The sequence below is a fragment of the Narcine bancroftii genome, chromosome 6, assembly GCF_036971445.1.
Source record: "Narcine bancroftii isolate sNarBan1 chromosome 6, sNarBan1.hap1, whole genome shotgun sequence".
NCBI classification, from domain to species: Eukaryota; Metazoa; Chordata; class Chondrichthyes; order Torpediniformes; family Narcinidae; genus Narcine; species Narcine bancroftii.
The window spans coordinates 179,369,136-179,393,075 of NC_091474.1; the positions used below are offsets into that span (position 1 = coordinate 179,369,136).

General features: G+C 37.5%; 1 protein-coding gene across 2 annotated transcripts in view; it reads left to right on the forward strand.

The window, feature by feature from the left end:
- Window positions 1–23,940, forward strand: part of slc35f1 (solute carrier family 35 member F1) — a 312,694-nt gene that overhangs the window by 222,647 nt on the left and 66,107 nt on the right. For both annotated transcript variants that reach the window (XM_069888288.1, XM_069888289.1), the window contains exons 4-5: window positions 13,855–14,014; window positions 17,232–17,388. In XM_069888288.1, coding sequence (XP_069744389.1) covers window positions 13,855–14,014; window positions 17,232–17,388 — 317 coding nt within the window. The remainder of the gene's footprint in view (window positions 1–13,854; window positions 14,015–17,231; window positions 17,389–23,940) is intronic.

Consider the following 23,940-nt stretch of genomic DNA (forward strand, 5'->3'; position numbering starts at 1 on the left):
CATCCTCACCACAACACACCTCTTTCTTCTTGTTTATCACTTACATTCTCCTTACTACAAAACAGAAGATCATATATGAATTATTGAATGTTGTACTGATTCCATTTCTTGTGAAACTTTGCCTTAGTTCTGGATAAAATGATGGATCAAAACTCAGCCAAAAATATTGCAAGTACTTGAAATCTGAAAATGAAACCACAAATGCTGGATGTTTTTGGTGGTTGAATGCCTCTGTGGTCACTGCTGGTGACTTGCTTATTGGTTTGTAAATGGCCTCATGACATGACATCAATAGTTTGTTTTTTCCATTTTATCCAGTTCTTGAAAGCACTTAAGCCACACACAAATGGTAAATACTTCAACCTGCTAATGTTGTACTCTCCATGCTTGTGAATTTATTAAATATTTGAGCTTCGCAGTATTTCAGTTTTATGAGTCTGAATGTCAAATTGTTTCGAACATGCCACAAAATGGAGGATTGTTATTCATGCTAGGAGAAAAATCATTAAGATTACCCCTTCTCTTCATTCTGCCCAATAGTCCCTGTTTTCTGATTTTGGGATTGCAGACTACATCCTTGCTCCCTTGTGTCCATCTTGGACAGAGGACAAAACTTACTCCACTTGATATAATGCCCCCAAAAGATTTCCAATCCTTCCTTTGTCAAAAGTGTTTCCAGTGCATGATTAGAACTATTGACAATATCCTTCCAATAACTTAATCTTGGACTATAACAACAAGCAACAAGTAATTTTTTCATTTATTTTCTACCCCATTCCTAATGAATACCCACATTCTCTTTAATTTGCCTCTCTTAACCTTGGCAGACAAACAGGAGGCCAAAATGTCTTGTTCATATCTAAATTTAGACATCATTATAACTTCTCTCTGCCATTCTGCACCTCAGCAAAAATCACATATACTTCTTTTCATGCATCATGTGACAAATCACATTATTTCTTTCACTTAGTCTCTGGAACCTGAATAGACTAAATTTTATGTGCATATTGTGATGGATATATTTTATATTATGTATGTTTCATCTTGTATTCGTATGTGTGAGTTCTTAGGCAACACTTGGATGAAGGAAAAAGTTATTTACTTTAAATTTGATATGAACAGCAGATGACACATGCCAAGAGGCTACAAACCTCCATTACTGATAACATACTGTGTGTTAGCCCCCTGCTGGCAGCAAAGTCTAATCAAACAAGAACTATAATCAAAGCCTTGCTAGTGGCCATGAAAACATTATCACTGCCATTACATCTCCCTTTCTTAAAACAAAAGTAGCTTACTTTTAATTAACATGTTTTCTTTGTATAGCTCTGCAATTTTAACTTTAATATCAGGAACTTACATTTTCATTATTATCAACATTGTTAACATTTTTAAAACTTGTTTTGTGTGTTCACATTTAAATACACTAAAACTTGAAGAGTGAATAAGATAGCACAACTTCATTCTATAACAGGAGTCTTTAAATTTGCTCAGTGAGTCTCCTTGGAGGATTCCTGTGTCTTGACAATCTCCTGATTGATTGTCCTTGAATCTGATTTCTTGCCTCAGACAATTTCTTCTCAGATGTGTATTCAGGTTGTTCAACACTATCCATCTTTCCATCTACTGTGACTGTTCCCATTTGAAGATCTCAACAATTTCTTTGCAGAACAGCACCTTCATCTGTCTGAATGGTGTATGATCTTGGTTGGACTTCACTAAGGGCAATTCCCTTCTAAGTCCATAAGTTTGTCTTGTTTTTGAGCCTTACTTGATCACCAGTGTAGATTTCCAGTAGGTTTTTTGTTCTTCTGTCAAAGAAAAACTTTTGCTTTTCTTTTTGTTGTTCTTTGAACTTCCTCACTTTCTCCCCCTCTTTTGTTTTTTAGAAGGTTCTCCTGAATGGATAGGTTTGATCTTAGCCTACGTCCCATCAGGAGTTGTGCTGGTGACATAACACCCTCAAGCGGCATTGTGCAGTATACTAGCATGCACTGGTAGAAGTCTGTTCCACTGTCTTTTGCCTTGTTCATCATTCTTTTCACTGTCTGTACTGATTTTTCCACTAGACCATTGGACTGTGGAAAATGAGGACTTAACATGGTGTGTACAAAGTCCCACTCTTTGGCAAACTGTCGGAGCTTTTATTTGCAAAACTGGGGTCCATTGTCTGTGAAGACCTTGCTTTCATACCTGTTATTACAGCATCTGCAGTGGTGGTGTTCAGTTTACTCACCTCTGGATACAGGGAGTAATAGTCTGTGATTACAAGATAGTCCTTCCCTTGACATTTGAATAGCTCAGCGCCTACCTTCTGTTAAGGTCTGCATGGTGTTGGGTGTGGCTTTAGTGGTTCTGCAAGATTACTTGCTTGATATTTCTGGCATATTGAACAGCTTGACACTTCATTTGTTATATCATTGTAATCTTAGGAATCTGTATCTGCCAAATAGACTATTGAACATGCACAGTCTTGAACTTGCTTCATCCAATTTTAACTGCCAATATCCTGATGCTGCATCTAACTTGTAGAAAAATTTTGCATTTGCAAACTGTGACATGATTTCTTCACACGTCAGAAGCTTAAAGTGTTCTCTCTTTATTGCTCTGTTTTGATCTCTTGGATCCAGGCAAATTCTAAGCTTTCCATTCTCTTTGTCCACAACAACGCGTGAACTCACCCACTCCGTTGGCTCATCTATCTTCTGAATCACTTTCAGGCTTTCCATCCTGTCCAACTCTGCCTTTAGTTGCTTTTGAAGCCCAAATGGAACTTTTCTGCATGGATGTATTATCGGTGGCACACGTTTATCCACTCTGATCGTGTGTTCTCCTGTAAGGCAGCCTAGACCCTGAGGTCAATAGGTCATTGTACTCTTTCCTGAGTTCATCATAGACTATCTCTCCTTCACTTTCCACAATGAGGACTCTTTTTGCCAAGTTAATTTTCTCACAGGCTGTTAAACCTAGTATGGCCTGTACATCCTTAGGTACCACGATAAATGCTAGCATGTGCTCTTTGTCCTTGTGTTTCACTTTGACATGCACTGGTATATTGGTACCTGAATATCCTGTCACCTTCACTTTTGTTCCATCCATCTTTGGTCTTGGTCTAATCTTCTTAAAATCATTCTCTGATATTACATTAATTTGTGCTCCCATATCCAATTTAACTGAAATGTAAATGTCATTCACTTTTAATCTCAACATTCAGTCTCTGTTTTCTTTCTTATTTTCAGTCACAACATCTACATAGAATTCTTCTATCTCCCTTTCATCTACTGCATGGATCTTGCTTTGTTGCCCTTGGTTCCTACACCAATGGGCATAATGGTTGTTTATGTTGCATTTTATACCATACACTGGACACATTTGTTTGTAGATGTTGTGTTCCACATAGATGACATGGCTTTTGGTTCTCCCTTTCATTTTTGTTCATTGACCACGCCTCTGTTTTCATTTTGGTGCCCTTTTTATTAAATGGTTTATGTCTGTTCTTGCTCATTGCATCCACATTGCAGCTAGTTTCACTGAACAGCTCTTTTGCCTGTGTTTTTACAGTTTTTGTAGCCCTACAGAGTGCTATGGCTTTTTCCAGATCTAGATTTTGCTCTTTTAGCAGTCTTTCACTTAGTCTATTATCTGGAAAACTACACACAAGTCTGTCTTTTATCAGTGAGTCGATCAGTCCACCAAATTCACATGTTTTGCTTCTGTTTCTCAATTCAGTCACATATTGATCAATACTTTCTTCTGTTTTCTGTATACATGTGAAAAACCTGTGCCTCTCAAAGATCAGGTTACATTTAGGTATGCAGTAAGTCTCAAACTGTTCCATTTTTTTTCCCAAATTCATTTTGTCTCCTTCAGCAGCAAATGTGAAGTTATTATACACCTCCAGGGCTTCATCACCCATGACATGTAAGAAAATGGACACTTTCAATTTATCACTTTTCTCGTCAGGTCCGACTGCCACTAAATACAATCCAATAGTTGATATGAACAACACATGAGGCATTCTATGAGGCTGCAAGCCTCCATTACAGATAACATACTGTGTGTCAGCCCCCTGCTGGCAACCAAGTCTAATCAAACAGGAACGATAATCAAGACCTTGCTAGTGGTCATGCAAACATGATCATTATCATTGTGATGTATATTTTTGAAGGAGATAGATTGTGGGGGTAGTGTAGGTCACAAACAAATACAAACACTTCACAAAACAGATCTTATTTAAAATCCAAGAGCTTTGCTCAAACCAGACACTCCAGGCCCAGGACCTCTGTAGGGACAATGAAAACTACTTTGCTAAAGGTTTTCATAAGGAGGTGCAAATATAAGAACCTGAGCTCAAGAGTTTTCACAAGTAGGTGTTAATTGGACTTGCTGTAGAGTAAGGGATTATTATTTTAAAAGCAACAGATGAATGGGCTCAAAGGTTTGGGTCCAATGCAGCATGACAAGCTGGAAACTTGTTTGAAACCCCATTTTGAAGATGGGTCATGAGTTCTGAGTTCAGCCTGTTGAAAACCCTTGTGGTCCATGCAAGAGGAAATGGGTGGCTAGTGTGTTTCACCTGAAATAAGGGAAACAAGAGGAACTCTGTGGTGACCTGCAGAAGATTAGGTTAACATTTGGAAAATTCTGATGGGGCACGCTTCTTCAGCAAGACACTGAGGTGACTGATCCGAGGGAATCAATTTTTATGTGTTCAACGAGCAACAAATCTTTCTCTGAAACCAACAAGAACCTTCCTGAGCAGTAACCAATTACCTTTAAGCACCAGAGCTTGGTGAAAATTCATAAACTGTGCATGGTATAAGAATTGCCTGATACCGGTGAACTTGGAGGAGTGAGAAGTGAGATTGGACTGTGAATCAAATAACTTTTCTGAACTTGTACACATTACATACAAATGTGCTTAGAATTAGAAGGGGGTTAAGTTAATAGTAATAAGTTAAAGTTTGATCCTGTTTTTATGTTTAAAGAAAATTCAAAGGAACTTTTGTATATGTAACCATTTGTCTTGGTGAATTTCTATTGCTGCTGGGTTTTGGGGTCCTCTGGTCCCATAACAATATTTATCAAATTGGACTGACCTGTCCCTGGCCTATTGCCCGGATTCACTCCCATGGTCCCTGCCCACAGCTATTATCTCTAGATGTTGGGAGGTGGTAGTGAGGTGAGAGGGAGAGGGCAGGGTGAGCTGACTCAACAACTCTGCCTTTGAGCAAGAGTATTCAGATGTGTATCCTGAGCTGTACTTATAAAACTTCTGACAAAATTTTGACAAAGGCATTCAAAACTATTCAGATTTAAAAATGAAAACCATTAATATAATTTTTAAAAATATTAAAATGCATTGAAATACTAAAAGCAATTAAAATACACAAGTTAAGGTGAAATAAGCCAAGTACCAATTAACGTTTAACTTCCCTCTCAGGATTGATGATTCATTTTAAATGTATGAATCGCTATTCATACATCAACTGGTTGTGAGGCTAAGGGGCTAGATGTGAATTCCACTTGTCTCCTTTTCTTAGATGGTCAATGAGCAATGCTGAGTTCAGCAACACTGCAGACAGTTGGATAGGCTGGTATCTGATTTGGTCTCAGACTTTCTCCTTGTATCTACCAATGAATTACCAACTGCAGATACTTGGTAGTTTCCGTTGGAATGCCTATAAGGGAGCCTAAGTTGAACCAATTATCTTTTCTTTCCTATTACTGCATGTGTTTGCAATTCAAAAAAAAAAGCAACATGTCTGGTAACAATGCTTATAAGTTGGAAGGTATTTATAAAGGCTCCTAAATGGAGTATTGTTCAATTAATATTTCATTTCTAGCCCTATTCAGCAGCCTGAATAGCCATTAAAGGTTGAGAGCTTACTCCTTTGCACGCTCATCTTTGTGCCAATTAACTAAGTCCAGGTCTGGGTACAATGAATGGGGTTCAGAGACTGGAGATAAATGTGTGGGGATTGGAGGTGGTGGGGTGGGGGGGGGGGGGTGGGGGGAAGATTGGAGCACAATTTGTGAAAGAGCACTGTGGAGAATCAGGACCTAGTGGATTTAGCAATGTTAGTTTGATCTCAAGTAAAGGAGCAGCATCTGACAATTAATGGGAATCCCCTGGACAGGGTTGGGCCAGGAAATTCGTAGGGGAGCCAAGATTTGAGGAATGATTGTCACAACAACCTGAGCAGGTGTCATTACAACAGTTACAGATATGATTTTTACACAGACTTCGCAGAAATTTTACTACAGCATTAGGAAGAGTCTCCAATATCCCAGCATTCGTCATTCACACAAGAACGACCAAAACTGCAAATCTCCATTTCTGTCCATGATTTTAGACAGTATACTGGCATCTGCGAACAAAATGGGCAGGACGTGTAACTCAACAGCATCGGCATCTGCGTCTAATGTCACTTATAACATAACAGTATATGACGGCATGTTAGATCTATTTTTTTTCTTTCCCCCAAAAAGAGGCTCAAAAATACTCCTCCTGTTTTATATGCCAGATTGAAATTAGGGTGGTAACGCCAACAGTAATGCTGTCGGTCCCCGCACTGGTCACTGTTGTGTTGAGAAAGTGTCAGGGCTGTGAGAGACGAGTCTGGACACAAGGGTTTGCTACCAAATATTACTTTTATTAAAACACATCAATTAATAGAAGAGCTTGGGAATAACACACACACACACACACACACACACACACACACACACACACATTTTAAGAAGACTTACACACACAATGTATAAAGGAGTGTGGGAATAAAACTTTGTGATTGCCCTCACAATCTGGCAGTCCTCGTGTCAAAGCTAGGATTAGGGCTAGGGTTCAGGTTAGTTTGTTAATATGTGGGAAACCGGATAATCATCCCTCTTGTGTTTCCTCTCTCAGAGGTTCTGGTCACTATAAACTGATACTTTTGGTTGGCCCCTGCTTTCATTACTCTGTCCCTGTTTCTAGCTCTTTGTGGGATCAGATGTGCATTTTGATATGTCCTGGGATAAGTTTATTGTCTGCATAGTGGGTGATCTTATATTCATACCTTAGGGTTAGGTGTTGGATTTGGGTTAGGGCTATGGATGGGGTTCTGGTTAGGGTTAGCCCAAGACTGGATGCTTACTCCAGAGTTCACAGCCTGGCTCATGCTCAGGCAAGTTTCTGTTATCAAAAGATGAAGTAAGTCATATGAATATTAACGGATGCTTCTGCATGAGTGCACATGAGCGTATGTGTCAACAGTACACCTGGACATAGTACTCATGTATGTATTGCTTCTTCTGGGGAACTGCTGCACTAGATTCAGCTACTCTTTCTCACGGGCTGGGCACATGTCAGGCCTTGAAGGAAACCTTGAAAATCAGGATTAAGTACTTTTCATTAAATTGAATTTTGCAGGACACATTAATGAGTTATTGTGGGACCTGATTTGTCATACTGTTGTTTTTGTTGTTTTTCAGAGCAAATTTATATATATCTTTTCAATAAATGTGACAGCAACCCTCAAAACTGACTGTGGACTCCAAGCATATTGATCTCCACTGGGAGTCTCTGCTAATTTCACTGATTTTCACTCTTTTGAGGAGGCTCTGAAAATTAATCTGATTTTTCTGTATTTAAAGGATTATTTTGAAGGATTTCAATTATAATCCCTTTCTGATCGACTGGAGCAAATGGCTACTATCCTATTGTATTAAATATTACTCATGCATGATTTTGTTTATAGTGTTGTTCAAATGTATTTCTCCTCTTACTGAATAACCAGAGGTCCGAAAGACATGATTCGTTGCATCAAATGTGACAATAATTTGTGACTTTTGTTTGTATGAGGTAACGTGTAAATGCTTCATTGTAGTTATAGAAATAATGAGTATTTGCTCAGTAATGCTTCCTATTCATCTATAAAATATTATTCACATGGCCATGTTCTTCAATGCCTTATTGATTAAGTAGCATATTTTTCCTACTCACTCATTAAGAACTACCTGATTTATATGTTGCCTACCATGCCCTCTTTTATCAAGAGATGCCACAAATGTTATGTTTGAATTATGGCAGCCATTTTGGGGAAATAGTTGCCCAGGGAAGCTAGGAATCAAAAAACTATTTACACAATTATTTTTCAAAGCTACAATGCTGATACCAAATTTCACTTTAAAATTTTCACTTAAAAAGAGCATTAAGTGCATTGTAGAAAAGCATGATGTTAAGGAAAAAGGTATGTGATGTCATGTATGTACTTTGACAATAAATCTGACATCTTTAAGCACTTTGGTCAGATGGATCTTAAACACAGACTATAGCAGATAGGTGAGGCTAATGATGAGGGAGGGAAATTGCACAATGACCTTTAATACAAGAGGATTGCAGTTTGGGATAAGGAAGAATTGTTGCAATTGTACAAAGTACTTGTGAGATCACTAATGGAGTTTTGTGCCCAACTTCAGACAGGTGCATTTGAACAACCTCTTGCAAAAAGTGGTAAATCCCTGGAGTTCTTTATCCTATAGTGAAAGCTGGATCATTGAGGGAATTTAAAACAGATGTACCACAGGAAATTGAAGACTATAGGATATAGCACAGAAGACTGATTGAGGCAGACAGCCATGATCATATTCAATGGCATATGTTATTATCTTGAACTCCACTGCTTGTTCCACCACACTTCCACCACGCTACTCCATAATCCCATTAGTTACCACTTCCCCCGCCCCCCCCAAAATTCACTTACACTCTTGAGATATTTCACAGAAGCCAATTCACCCACCAAATGGTACATCATTGGAAGGAAATAAAAGCACCCAGAATAAACCCACATGGTCACGGAAAACATAGATATTTCACACAGACATTTACATGAGTCGCATGCTGCTGGAGCTGAAAGGATTTCACTTGAACTGTTTTTACATTTAATTATCCTGACTCTGAAAGTCTGTTTGTAGTTTAAATTCACATTTATAATCATCTGACTGTGCATATACCACCAGACAAAGCAGTGTTACTCCAGATACCCCCTCCCCCAAACACACACACACACACACACACACACACACACACACACACACACAACCCCCCCTGTAAATGGAGCAGCTTCTGGCTGAGTGCAGTGCATTCTTTGGTACTGCATTAAGTATGTTCCCTTTTTATTGACTAATCAAAATATCTGGTCTAGGTAGATGCCGGGATGCCAAAGTGGAGAACAAAGTTGTTACAGACTTTCAGGAAGATTTTGACATTCAAAAAGTGATCAAAGTACAGTTGTACAATCAAAACTGGGATAATCAAAACAGGATGTGCTGGTTTACTATGTAATTTTTTTGAGCTGCCAGGATTCAGTGGGCAGGATTCTCATGATCTGCTTTATACCCAAGTCATTGGTAAGAACTGAACCAACACCCAGAAATGGCACAGGATCAAGGGATCACCATGCTTTGGGAAACTTGCAACTTTTCCCAAATTTACTCCTTAATTTTCAGCAGTTTTAAGCTAAGATATGAGTTCACATTTAATTTCTAAGTGTTATAAGAACTAATTTCCAAATGCATGCTTTTACCTGCCAGGCACACATAATAAGGGCATCACTGCATTAACTCTGTGGGATAACATGTTACAAATCATTGGTTTAGGCCACACTTGAAATAGGTATGTGTGCAGTTCTGGTCATGTGATGCTCTAGTATGTAATTATTAATAATTCACTGAGCAAGAATATCAGAAATAAATGTTAACCACTGGAATGATAGAAAATGTGAATAAACCAATTACGGCATAAAGTTCCAATGTGATCATGTATATATATTTATATATATATTTTGGATTGGCATACTTTGTTTAACACTGTTTTAAATTAATTATTATCTGAATATGGAGAAAAAGTCATGTCAATGGTTTATAAGGAGTGAATACTTAAGCTATAAAGTTCTTTATTTCCATGCTGCATTCAGTTTCAAATGTCAGTATTAATGGATGTGAATTATTAATAACCACTTGCTTTTTTCTTCCTATGAATGTCTCAACCCCTTTTGAAGGTTGGGTTGCTGTGTTATAGAATAAGAATAGAGGTTCAATCAAATGGGCAGTCTATGTAACTAGAAAATGACCATTAAGCAAATATCATCTAAATGCTCAGGCAGTAACTATAATTGATTGAAGTGTCTGGGTCGTAGTCTATTATTTTCTAGAGTTCAGTCATTTAACACTACATTCAGATTTCTGATTAGATATCATTTTTTCAATACCACACCCAATGGTTTACATCCTATTAGGTGTGGCATAAAATAGATTAAAAATGTATTGCCAATCCCTTTTTGACAATATCCCTTATTTTAGATGGTCTTTATCAGAAAGCTTGTTTTTTTCCATTGAAAAGCAAAATTAGACATCATGATAAAAGTTTTCAATTTACCATGAGCCCATGTCCTGCCAATAGGCACACTAATTGCATCTCCTTGACACTAAAGGCAACTCATTAATTGAGACATTTATTCAATTTTGTAGGATTTGTAAAGTTTACATTCAGTGACATATTTACCAACAATATATATAAAAAAAGCTTCTCATAATATTTGTCTCATTGTTTTGGCAGCTATGATAACATAGAATTCTACAGATTGATTCAGGGTTACATGGAAACAGGCCCTCAGCCCAACTTGCACAGGATGTCAATCAACACTAATCCCATTTGCTTTCCTTTGGCCCATATCTCTCTGAAACTTTCCTATCCATGTACCTGTCCAAATTTTTTTTTAATGGTATAACTTTATCAGCTTTTACCACTTCATCTGCTAGCTTATTCCATATACCCACCACCCTCTTTGTCAAAAAAACTTGCCTCTCAAATTCCCTTTAAATCTTTCCCCATGACATCTTAAACCTCTGCCCTCTGATTTTATACTCCCCTACCTGGGAAGAAGGCTGCGACTAACTCCACTTTCCATGCCACTCATAATTTTAAAAACTTCCATAAACTTCTTTTGCTCCTGGGAAAACAGACCCAGCCTATCCAACCTCTCTTCATCACTCAAACCCTCCAGTCCAAACAACATTCTTGTAATTTTTTTTTCCTGCAACCTCTGCAGCTGAAACATCACCTTCCTCCAGAATGGTGACCAGAAATGTACTCAGAACTATATCAAGTGTGGCCTAAACCAATGATTTGTACAATTGTAACATGTTATCCCAACTCTTAAACTCAATGCATCAGCAAGCGCACCCTATTGCCTTCTTCACCACTCTGTCTATCTGTCTCCTCTACTTTAAAGGATCAATGCACTTGTGACACTGCATCATGATTTGAATAAAAACAGAAAAAAAACACAATTTTCTGCACAAATCTGCCTGGTTCTTGAAAAAGCTTGATATAAATTTTACTCTTTTGTTCATAATGACAAATTTTAGAAATCTATTTGATGTGGACTAATTGGCTCGGATCTTCAATTGTTGTCACACAATTAATGCACCAGCATTAAAGTCCATTTACCTTTTCATAATTGGGTGAAATCTTGCTGAGCATCATGGTGAAAAACAAATCAGGCCTCTCTTTGAACAAAAATTTGTAATGAGGGAATAGTTTTGCCTTCAATAAAAAATTAAAACCAGGAGAGATACATTAAGCATGGCACAATATCGATATTCCTTTTACTCTATCTTCCTAAAGTCAAAATTGCTCCTCAGATATTTCATCTGAAACTAAAATTAACTTTCAACCACATTACTCAATCAAAAAAAATTATTCATCTCTCAATTACAGGTTATGGAGTCTGTGGAATGAAATATTTATGCATTCCCAGATTTACTGGTGGAGAGTTGTGAGATTTCTTAATGTTGTTGAAATGAGTCCTATTGGATTTTTATAGTTTGTGATGAGTTTTAGTTTGACATCTGGACAAATCAATGCCAATTTAAGCATATACATATATTATTTATTTGAGGGACATTCATGGCTTTCAAGATCTATAAAGGGTTAAAATGATTTGAAAGCTGATAAGTGTTGTGGACTGTTATTGTAAGAATTAACTCAGTGAATTTCACTCAATCCATACAAATCCCAGAAGTAATTATTCTTGAAATATTCTTTATTTATTGCATTATTTCAGAGAGCCATTGTGATTTAAGGTGATTTTTACTTGTTTTATATCATACAGTAAGGATGTCAGAATAATTCAAATAATTTTACTGGTCTATGAACCTGGAGAATGCATCAGTGTAATTGCAAAGGGCTTATCATTTATTGTAGGAAGCTCCCTCCTGTCTCAGGCAGCAGGATGCCTTCAACTGGTAAAAGCAAAATTCTAGGACATTTGTTGCCAAATTCAGCTTGGCTCTGTTCAGCATGAATGTCTGGATTTCAGAAAAAAATGATCCAAGATGCAGGACCTTTCTCCAAAATTTCTCTTTTCTCTGGTCCACCTTAGGCTTGATGATCGCAGTTAGTACAGACCAATGTAGCAAAGGGTAGAAGAAAAATCAGGGGATGATGAATTTGTGGTCAAATATTCTGCACATCATTTTGTTATGATCACCACTTGACAAGACAGAAGAAGCAGATTCAATTATAGCCACAGCCAAGAAAGAAGATTTGCACAATGCTTAACTGTGGATTCCCCTTCTCCATAATTGATAGGGTTTTCAACAGCCTTTATTTTGTTTCCCAGAGCACTGTTTTTGCCCTACCTCTTCCCACCCAGAACAAGGACAGGGTTCTTCTTGTCCACACATTCCAACTCACCAGCCGCTACATTAAACTATATCTTCCCTATGTCAACTTGCAACTGTAAGGGATGCAACATTTGGCCTTTTTACTACTTCCCTTCCCACTACCCAGGGAGCCATGCATGTGGAGCAGAGTTTCACTTGTACTATTGCATTTACTGCCCATGATGTGATCTCCTCTATACAGGAGGAATCAAATGTAAATAGGGTAGATCACTTTGCAGGAGACCTCTGTTAATACTCCAAGGTTCAAGTTGCCTGTCAGTTAAATTTTTCCATTCCACTTTTATTCTGGTACAGTATGTCTTTGATCTCTGACACTTTTCCAATAAAGTACAATATTGATTTTAGGAAACACCACTTGATTCTCTGACTAATAAAGTTGCTTAACATTGAATTCAGCATTCATGAAACCAGACTTTCCTGTTTGTTAGTTCTCATCTCTTTCCACAGATTCAGTATGTTCTTCCTTTAAGTCTGATTTTCAGCATTGTAGTTTATTGTATCTTGCAGTTTCAATATTTCTTTTTATCCCCTCTTCTCATTCATCTTCAGACTTATTATTGGAATGATCAAGGCTTTACTCCTTCTTTCCTTTGTTCTGGTGAAAGCCAAAAGACTTGTAACCTTATCTCTCTTACATCTCAAAACAGATGTCTGCTGAGTTTTGCTTTAAATTTCTATGTTTATTTCTGACCTGATTGTAATTTTCTGAGTTCTTGAATCACAGTGCAATTTCATTTCATGATTGGGACGTACAAACTCGGCTGTAACTTGAGTGCCAGATCCATTTTATGGGTTTTGGTATGGTTAGTATCAGGAGCACCTGGAACACCCAGCAGGCTTCAAGATGGCAGTGCAGGATAGAGAAGTAATTAGAATGAGTACAACAGAGATATCCAGCAGGCTTCAAAATGGCAGTGCAGGATATAGAAGTAATTAGAATGAATACAACAGAGATTTCAATTATTATTATCTGAGACACTCGGGAAGGCGATTGTGAAGTCTATAATCTCTTTAAATTATGTGAAATTTGGATTGGACATTGTCTTGCATCAAAGCCATTGATAATTTGTTGCGTGGAATATGGGAGTAATGGTTTACTTTGCCTTTTTTTTTGTGTTGCAGCTCTTAGATTGTTTTGTTATTCCAGTGGTCCTGTTGCTGTCCTGGTTTTTCCTGCTAGTGAGATACAAGGCTCTTCACTTCATTGGAGTCGGGGTGTGTCTGCTGGGGATGGGATGTATGGTGGGGGCAGATGTTCTTGTTGGGAGACATCAAGGAGCTGGTGAGTTACTCATTATTTCCAACAAAAAATATAATGAACCACTGTATAATATTATGTACAATAGAGAAAGCATGCCTTTTTTATATATACAAAGCTTTCAGATGGTTTTAAAATTGAGAATAAGACATTCCAAACATTTTGGTATTAATAGGATTAATGATAATAGAGTTGATTCACCTATTATTTAGAGGCACAAGTGATATGTATCCTCAGGAATTTTCTGGTTGAAGCTAACTAGATCTACATTGAAATGGTCTATTTAGTAGATCAATGGGAAAACATTGAATCAAATGGTGCAGAAAAAAGCCATCATGTCAAGAGCAGCCCTTTGAAAGGGGTAAGCAATTAATCCCTCACCTCTGCTCTTTTTCCAGAGCCCTGCAATTTTATTTATTTTTAATTATATACCCACATAAATATTTTCATTATTTTGAAGCAACTTATAGTACATTGAATTATCATTATAAACAGTTGTGAATACATGTCATTGTTCATGTCACAAAAGTAGACACACCCTTCTTAGTGATGGAAAATCTACATCTTTTGCTTAAGGGTCCCAGCTTGCAAAGGTTTTAAAACATGCCTGCAAATAACCTTGTTAGATCATACTTTTTATATTTTAAAAAAATTTATAGAAATTAAAAATATAAAATGGATTAATGAGAAATGGATAAAACCATCTGTATATAAATCATACAATATATCAGCTCTGTATTATGTTTTATGAACCCATAGACATTTGAGAAATTTGCACTTTAACCATTAGCTTCGCCTCACTGTTTTGTTAATTACAGAATACCACTTATTGTCAGTTTAATATTTGTATTTCTCAATAGCTGGTGCTGTCAAGTAAACTTTGAATAATATGATGAAAACCAACATGCACTTTAGAAAATACCTGATCATTATTTGCTATGCCTCTATTTCATGCTTCAGGTACTTTGCAATATTAAATAGATAATGGTTATTATTTATACTTATGAGTCATAATGGAATATACCCTTGGCTTTATATAAGACTTAAATTGATACAATTAGCTGACAATAAACTGTTAAACAGATGATTAAGGCAGAATATTTATTCTAAAAATGTAACAGAATCTCCTAAATAAAGATCCTACCCACCACTGTCTTTGTAATTTGAAACTCTGTTTGATACTAATTTAACTTGTGTTGTTTAATATGTTTAATTATATTGAAAAGCACCCAGCTTTTGTTCTCTTACTGACAATGAATCCAAAACTGTTTTGTATAATTACTTTTTAGCACCCTTCTAGATCATAGCTGTGCTTTATGCCAAAACAATATACAGTATGGTTAATCAGTGAATTTGGTCATAATTTCTCTTCATTATTGTCTAAATACACACAATTTTGAATAATATATGCTTACTCCTTACCATGACTAACTTTATGATGTTGCACCCAGTGCATGATACAAGGACAATCAAGCTCTCCACAAGTTTCAGTATCACAGCCTGTATTAATCAGAATGGTTAAAAATTGTGAATGGTCGCATTCTTATTTCATTTATGCAATTGTATCAAATTATATCCCCAGCAGGAACATGCATTTAAAAACTCAATGTAAAATGCAACTTCTTCTCGCATAATTACAAAGAAAACAAACATTGATTCCTTTATAAAGATAAGAAATTTAACTATTTTGAAGTGGATCATTTCATTTTCACTTCTGACATATTTTCTTTGGCCAAGCCTCATGCACTTAAGCTGTATAAATTTATTATTAGGATCCAAAAAATCCAGGTCCCATGAATTTGCATAACATTGGTGGTGCTTGGTTATTATTCTATGCAATAAATTCATGAAAAGCATTAATTACAGTGGAACTCAAAAGACTATGTAATTCTTACAAAGTGGTATTTTTTGTTGTATCATTATATTCCTACTCTCAGTGTGTGTATGTTGTATGTTGTGCACATGCATGTGTATGTACTTGTATGTACTTAAGGATTCTTTTGCTGGCTTCATGAACTAAGAGGCATAGCCTCAAATTATGCTCTTTAACACTTCGGCTCATTTTTAACTCATGCAAAATACTGCTCTGAATTTGAGAACTGCCTTGGAGTGCTGGTATTATTGCAAGCCCTGCCAGTAGTATTAAATTTAAGGTGTAAACTGGGTCCATTTGATTTATGTTCATGCCAAAGTGTTACAAATTATGTATGTAGGGCTGAGAGTATAGAGATCTGGCTTAGGGATGGCATGATGTCAAGTCTGGGAGAGTTCCACAATTGTCCAATGAATTCCTAGTAGCACAGAAAAAGACCACTTGACCCAGTGGAAAGGATTTAGTTTTTTTTAAAAGAACTGTCATCATTACCATTCAAATTACTCTTCTTTCAAATGTGTTTCATTCCCTTTTGAAAACTAACCAATCTTCATCTGACATTATTTCAGATGATGCAGTCCATTCCTGTGAATTTGGGAGACCTCTATTTATTTCCCATCTGAGGATAGTTTATCTGAACTTCCAAATAAAAATTATTCATTCCCTTTTCAAAAATTCCCAACATCTTTTTTGGGGAGCTTCTCCTTTCTGGTTTCCTCTGGACTTTTGCATCATGGGCCATGTGCCCAGAATGACTCTATGACTCTATCCTCACAATTTTAAGTCTGTCAAATTAACCAAGTACATCCTATCCACAAAAAAAGGGGGCATTTTCGCTCCACCATTACAGTATCATCTCCATAAACTTCCTCCAATCAACATAGTGAGAGTAAATAACATTGAGGGAGTAATAAAATGGCACTAACTCAACAATGCTATGCTCACTGTTTCACAGTTTAGATACTACCAGAATCACATATCTGTAGATGTTATTTCTGTCTTGCTCCAAACATGAATGAAAGCTCATTTCCAGAAGTGTAGTGAAGTGCCAGTTCTTGATTTCAGCTTTGGCTAGTTTTGATTTCAGGTTTGAGAGGAAAGGATTGCATGGTACCTCAGTATAGAAGACAATCCCCACATGAATTAAATGTTTTCTTACAATTTTCAATCAGATTAAATCTTTCAAATGGTAAAGTAATTTACTTTTTTAAAAACCAAATATTAATGCATTCTATATCTAACAATGAAAATGACCAAGAAATGTTTTAGACCTGTGACGAAGGTGATTGCTGCTTTTGTTCAGAAAAGTTTCTAACCAATGTCCACAACTAACTCTGCAATTGATTTTCTTTTGTCTCCTTTGACCAGGTGATAATAAGCTCCTTGGAGATTTGCTAGTTTTGGCAGGAGCCACATTATATGGAATTTCCAATGTTTGTGAGGAATTTATCGTGAAGAACTTGAGCCGGGTGGAGTTTCTTGGAATGATTGGCCTGTTTGGGTCTTTCTTCAGCGGTATACAGCTGTGAGTTTCTCCTCATTACATAAAAATATGTTTATAAAATTTACCATGCACCTGATGTGATTGATAATGAAAATTTAATTGCAGTTCATTTACCTAATGACTGTCATTTCAAGTTGAAGCAATTCTCAGTGTGAACCTCATTGAAATACTGCTTAGATTTCAGATTTATTGTCAGAGTACATACATGACATCACATACAACCCTGAGATTCCTTTTTCCTGCAAGAGTGGTAAAATTACCACTAATTGGTAGTGCAGACAAATAAACTGAATACTGTGTAAAACATGTAAACAAATAAAGAACTGTAAACATACAATGGATGTAAGCAAACTGTACAGTACCTAGAGAACAAAAAGAAAATCAATAAAGTGCATAAGTAAGAGTCCTTAAATGAGTCTCTGATTGAGTTAGTCATTGAGGAGTCTGATGGTGGAGGGATATCAGCTGTTCCTGAACCTGATGGTGTGAATCTTGTGGCATCTATAGCTCTTTCCTGATGGCAGCAGCAAGAACAGAGCGTGTGCTGAGTGGTGAGGGTCTTTGATTATTGCTGCTGTTCTCCGAAGGAAGTATTCCTTGTAGATGTACTCAATAGCGGGGAGGGCTTTGTCTGTGATATCCTGTGCTGTGTTTACTACCTTTTGGGGGGCTTTACGCTTAGGAGTATTGGTGTTTCCATACCAGACTGTGATGTAGCCGGTCAGCACATTTTCCACCACAGCTCTCTAGAAATTTGCCTGGGTTTCTGGTGTCATACCAAACCTCGCAATCTCCTGAGGATGTAGAGGTGCTGACATGCTTTCTGCGTGATGCCATTGGTGCATTAGGTAATCTGAAAAGATGACTCCCAAGAACTTAAATTTGGTCACCCTCTACACCCCTGTACCCCCAATGATCACTGCATTGTATATTTCTCTGGCTTTCCTTTTCTGAAGATGACAATCAGCTCCTTATTTTTGGTAACATTGAGTGCAAGGTTGTTGTTGGTGCACCATTCAGCCAAGTTTTCAATCTCCATCCTGAATGCTGTCTCATCCCCTTCCTTTATTCAACCCACTACCATGACATCATCAATAAATTGGCAATGTGATGAACTGCTAGATCATTCTAGGTCATTCTTCATTTGCAAAATATTTCAAAAAATTGCTTTTGTACACATTGGGGGTAATTTACTGATTTCATGGTGTCCTACAAGCTTGAATTATTGATGTGTGTTCCTAGCTATTAATGTTTCTTGCTCAAACCATTGGAAAATATTTACTTTTTCAGTGTAACAGTATTTTTATCTTTAATTTATTGGCATTTATAATATTTTGATCATTTGTTGCCTACAATTCAATGGTAGCCATTTCCAGTCAAGAACCATTGTACTCCACTATTGATATCTGATGTGCACTTCAGTGTCAATATTTTATCTGAAACACACCTGACCTTTTTCAGTTTGAAATGGTACTCTTGATACTGGATAAATTTGCCTGCATGCATTTGCCTCACTAATTGCATCTCTGAATCAAAAGGTCATGAATTCAAAAGCTCTCCATTGCCTCCTGATTATAGCTGACATGGCAGTGAAACATTCAGAAGGTGTATTGACACTCAGTGCCATATTTCAAATGAGATACTAAACAGACTGTGCACTCACGTGTTGGTAATTGCCACATGTATTGCTTGGCCATTATTTATTTCAAAGCCAGCAACAAACAAACAAACCTTTGTCTGAATATTGGCTTGGTTTTAGATACGAATGCTAAACTTTAACTTGCACAAGGTGATACCAGTGCAGGTTGGTTATGTTTCATTATGATTCCTCCAAAAATATACATATAGTTTTGAGCACATAATACTGCCTGTATCCTGGTAATCAACAATGATTAGTAACTGAATACTCTACACAGCTATGCATTAATTCAATCGTAATAGGTCAAGGTTCTAGTTCTTAAAAGGGCTTCTTGCCATCAAACCATGGCAGAGTTTTAAGTATATGTGCTACTATTTCTAGCAAAATGGATGAAAGATTGTTAGCTCAGGGCAAGGAATTTGCCTTGACGCAGATTTGCCCAAGTCCAAGCATGAAGTCAAGAAGGGGAGCAAATCGTCTCAATTCGGGCTGACAAGAGTTCTCACTGAGAAGAAATGAAGTGCAGGTGGCAGACATTACTGTATGAAGTGATTCATTCTGCTTCAGGAATGGTGCAGGGTACAGTTCAATGACTTACTTCTCTTTCCATGTCCAGGAAGATAGGGGAATCACAGGGTCTGTGATCATGGTGTGAGGAAGCAAACTTGTTTAGCTTAGATATAACGTGGGATTCATTCTATCCAAGAATAGAGCAATAAACACACTTGCCTTGTAACCCCAGCTCTCATTACCCTTGTTTGCTAAGGCAAAAGCACAAAATCTCCTAAAAACTATTATAGATCAACATGCTTGCTTCATGAGAGGAACCAAGTCACCCAGTTCCCTGGAGAAATGAAAATAAAAACTGCAAAGGCTGTAATCTTGAGTAAACAAAGAGTGGGTGGAGTGACTCCGAGCATCAGCACAGCATCCACAGAGAGATGTGGTCAATCAACGTTTCAGGCTTGGAGCCTCACTTAAACCAGGAATATCAAAGTTAAAGGTGTGTTTGGCTGTTGCTAAAATAAACAGTGTATTCAGTGCTCTGTGCACTGAATACACTGTTTATTATTTCCATTAATGGTCATGTAAGAGTCGATGATTCGTGACAATTAACAGAAGAAATCTATTTTGTGCTGTAACCCTGAATGCACGTGCCTATCTGAATCCCTCTGAACCATCATTTTATCACTTCCTCTGAGAGTGTGTTCAGATACCTACTACTCTAGGTAAAAACTTGCTTCATAAATCTCCTTTAAACTTTCCTCCTTCACCATAAAGCTATGCCCTCTAGTATTTCACATTTCAACCAGGGTATCAAGTCTGTGACTCTCTATCCTATCCTAATTTTAACCTACACTTTTTATAGTTTAGCCCTCAGCCTCGAACTCTCCAGAGAAAACAATCCAAGCTTGACCAATCTCTCCTCATAGCTAATATTCTCTAATCCAGGAAACATATTGGTGAACCTCTTCTGCACCCTCTCCAAAGCCTCCACATTTTTTTATGTCATGCACCTACCAGAACTGCATGCAAAAGTCCAAAATGTGGCCCAACCAACATTTTATACAGTTGCAACGTGACTCTCCAACTTTTATATTCAGCACTTACTGTTGAAGGCATGCATGCCAAACATCTCCATGACCATCCTATCTACTTGTGTTGTCACTTTCTGGAAGATGAGGACTTACATTCTTTTCATCCCTCTGTACATCAATGTTCATCAGGCCCCTGACATTTACTGTCTAATTTTCCCTTGCATGAACTGGATTTGACAATGGCTGGATGGGAGAAGCTAGAGAGAATGTTTGCTTCTCAGATTGGAGGCCTGTGACTAGTGGTGTGCCTCATGGATTGGTGCTGGGACCAGGGTCAGCAGCAGAATGAGTAGTAGAGGGAGGTATTAACGTGAGCAGGGTGGGGACAGTGCCACATTCATAAACTCTTGGTGGGGGGGAGAGTGAGGGTGCATGCTGGTAACTACCTGCCAATGAATGTTATTCTTCTTCTGATGTAGCAGATGAAAGCACTGCTTTTATTGCTGGGAGAGTCACTAGCATGCATCAAGATAGATGTTAGTGCCGCTTGCTGCACACTAGTGACATGAGCGGGGACAGGCCTTATGGCGACCAATGGCCATTATCGTAAGGGGCCTCACAGACCCTTGCTTGGGGGGGGGTGGAAATGCTCGTGGATGACCCTCTTGGCTCTGACCCTGGTTGGGACCATAATGTGGTAAATTGTATCAACGAGTTTGCAGATGACACTAAGATTGAGGGTATTGTGGAGAACAAAGAAGGTTTTCAAAGCTTGCAGAGGGATCTGGATCTGCTGGAAAAATGGGCTGAAAATGGCAGATGGAATTTCATGTGGACAAGTGTGTGGTGTTTAATTTTGGAAGAACAAACTAAGAAAGGACATACACGGTAAATGATAAGGACCTGAGGAGTGCGGTAGAACAGAAGGATTTGGGAATACAGATACATAATTCCCTAAAAATTGTGCCACAGGTGGATAGGGTTGTAAAGAAAGCTTTTGGTATATTGGCTTTCATAAATCAATGTTTGAGATAGGAGATGGGATGTTATGGCAAAGTTGTACAAGATATTGATGAGGCCAAATTCTGAGTATTATGTGCAGTTTTGGTCATCTAACTATAGGAAATATATCAATAAAATAGAAAGAGTGCAGAGAAGATTTACTAGGATGTTGTCAGACTTCAGGAACTGAGTTACAGGGAAAGGTTAAACAGGTTAGAACTTTATTTCCTGGAGCATAGAAGAATGAGGGGACATTTGATAGAGGAATTTAAAAGTATGAGGGGGCTAGACAGAGTAAATGTAGGTAGGCTTTTTCCATTGAGGGTAGTTGAGATACAAACCAGAAGACATGGTTAAGGGAGAAAGGGGAAATGTTTTGGGGGGAACATGAGAGGAAACTTCTTCACACAGAAGAATGAGCTGCCAGCTGAGGTGGTGAATGCAGGCTTAATTTTAACATTTAAGAAGAATTTGCGCAGGTGCATGGATGGGAGAGGCAAGGCAGAAATATGTTTTGGCACAGACTAGAAGAGCCAAAGGGGCCTGTTTCTGTGCTGTAAGGTTCTATAGTTCTATTTGACCTGCTTAAATGTAATACCTCACACTTGTCTGTATTAAACACCATGTGCCATTTCTCTGCCCCTATTTCCAACTACTATAACCTTCCTCATTAACCACAAATCCAATTTTTGAATTGTCTGTAGACATACCATTCATCTCCACTGCACTGCATTTTCATTCAAATCATTTATACATTATTACATTGATAAAACTCCACTGGTCACAGAGCTCCAGTAAGAGAAATACCCCTCATCACTCCTCCATGGCCAATACAATTCAAATTATCACCATGGATTCCACTTGGCTTAACCTCTCGGATCAACTTTTCATGAAGAACCCTGTCAAATACCATATTAAAGACCATATAGACAACATCCACTGCCCTACCTTCATAAATCATTTTTCTCAAAGAAAACTAATTCAAGTTCATTTGACATGATCTGCTCCATGCAAAGCCATGATGACTATCTCTAATAAATCCCATCCCCAAGAATCATCTCCAATAGCTTCCTTACTGTTGTCGTAAGGCTCAATGGCCAATAAATTTACTCCATTATTTCTATTAACCTCTTAAATACAGGAATATATTTGGCTAATCTCTAGTCCTCTAATACCTTGCCTATGGCTATAAAGGATACAATAATTTCTGTCAAAGTCTCAGTAATCGCTTCGCTTGCCTCATTCTATAATTTAGGATAGATCTCATCAGGCTCTGGAGATTTAATGCTTTTCAACTGATCCAACACTTCCTTGATATCAATGTGCTCTAGAAGTTCAGCATGTGTGAACTGATCTCTCTAATCTTTATGTTTTCCTTGGTGAATACTGATGCAAGGCACTCATTTTGTACCTCACCCACTTCCCCTGACTCCAGGCATTTCCAGCCCTCCAGCGCCACTCCCTTACACTAAAGTGGTTCTACCCTCTTCCCAGCTAGCTTTAAGTCCTGTAAAAGGGAAAAGTGACACTCCAAAGTCATGGATCACTACTTGGACATGGATATCATTGAGAAGAGAAACATATTAACATTTTATTAACATATGAAATCTTTGGACCAGTTATAAAATCTTTTGCTACAATTATAAAATTCCTGATGAAAATTGAGTTGCTGGTAATGATAAAAAAATTGCCCAGTGCTCAGTGCTACATTAATCCCTTATATGTCCCTCTAGGAAAAGATATTAAATAACTAAAAAGAATGTTCTTTCCGGTCAAATGACTTCTGGATCTCCGTGTGGCATCCAGTACCTGCAGGTCTATTTTAAAGCGAAGCAAACATTTAATTGTTTCTTTGAGGAATGAAGAAACCTGAAATTAATCTGAATGAATTGATGGCTCACAAGTTTGCTGGTACTACTCGATTATAGATTAGGATATTAGATGTATTACCAGTTGTCACTTTGTAGAATTGCCACATCTCTTGACCAATCAAAAAGTGGGAGAATAGAATCATGTCATCAGGTTTTGGATGACCAGCTTTGAAACTATTTTTAAAAAATATCCTAATCCTGTGATATGCGGCTGCCATTTCATATAAATTAACCCACATAATTATTTAGTGTAGTTTATACCTAAAACAAAGATTTATGTTTTATTGTTCATTCAAAGGATATGATAATTATTGTAATCCCTCTTACTTGCCTCTGAATGAGGAGGCAGCTAAGAATGAACCATCCTTTTCACAGATGCTGTTTAAGCATTTTGGTATTACCAGGAATTTGATTTTTTTTTAATTCATAAATGTGTTACTCATGACCTTTTCCCATGTTCACCTTTCTATCATTAATCACTACAGAGTTGCTGCATTCCATTTCTAGTCTTAACTTCATGATC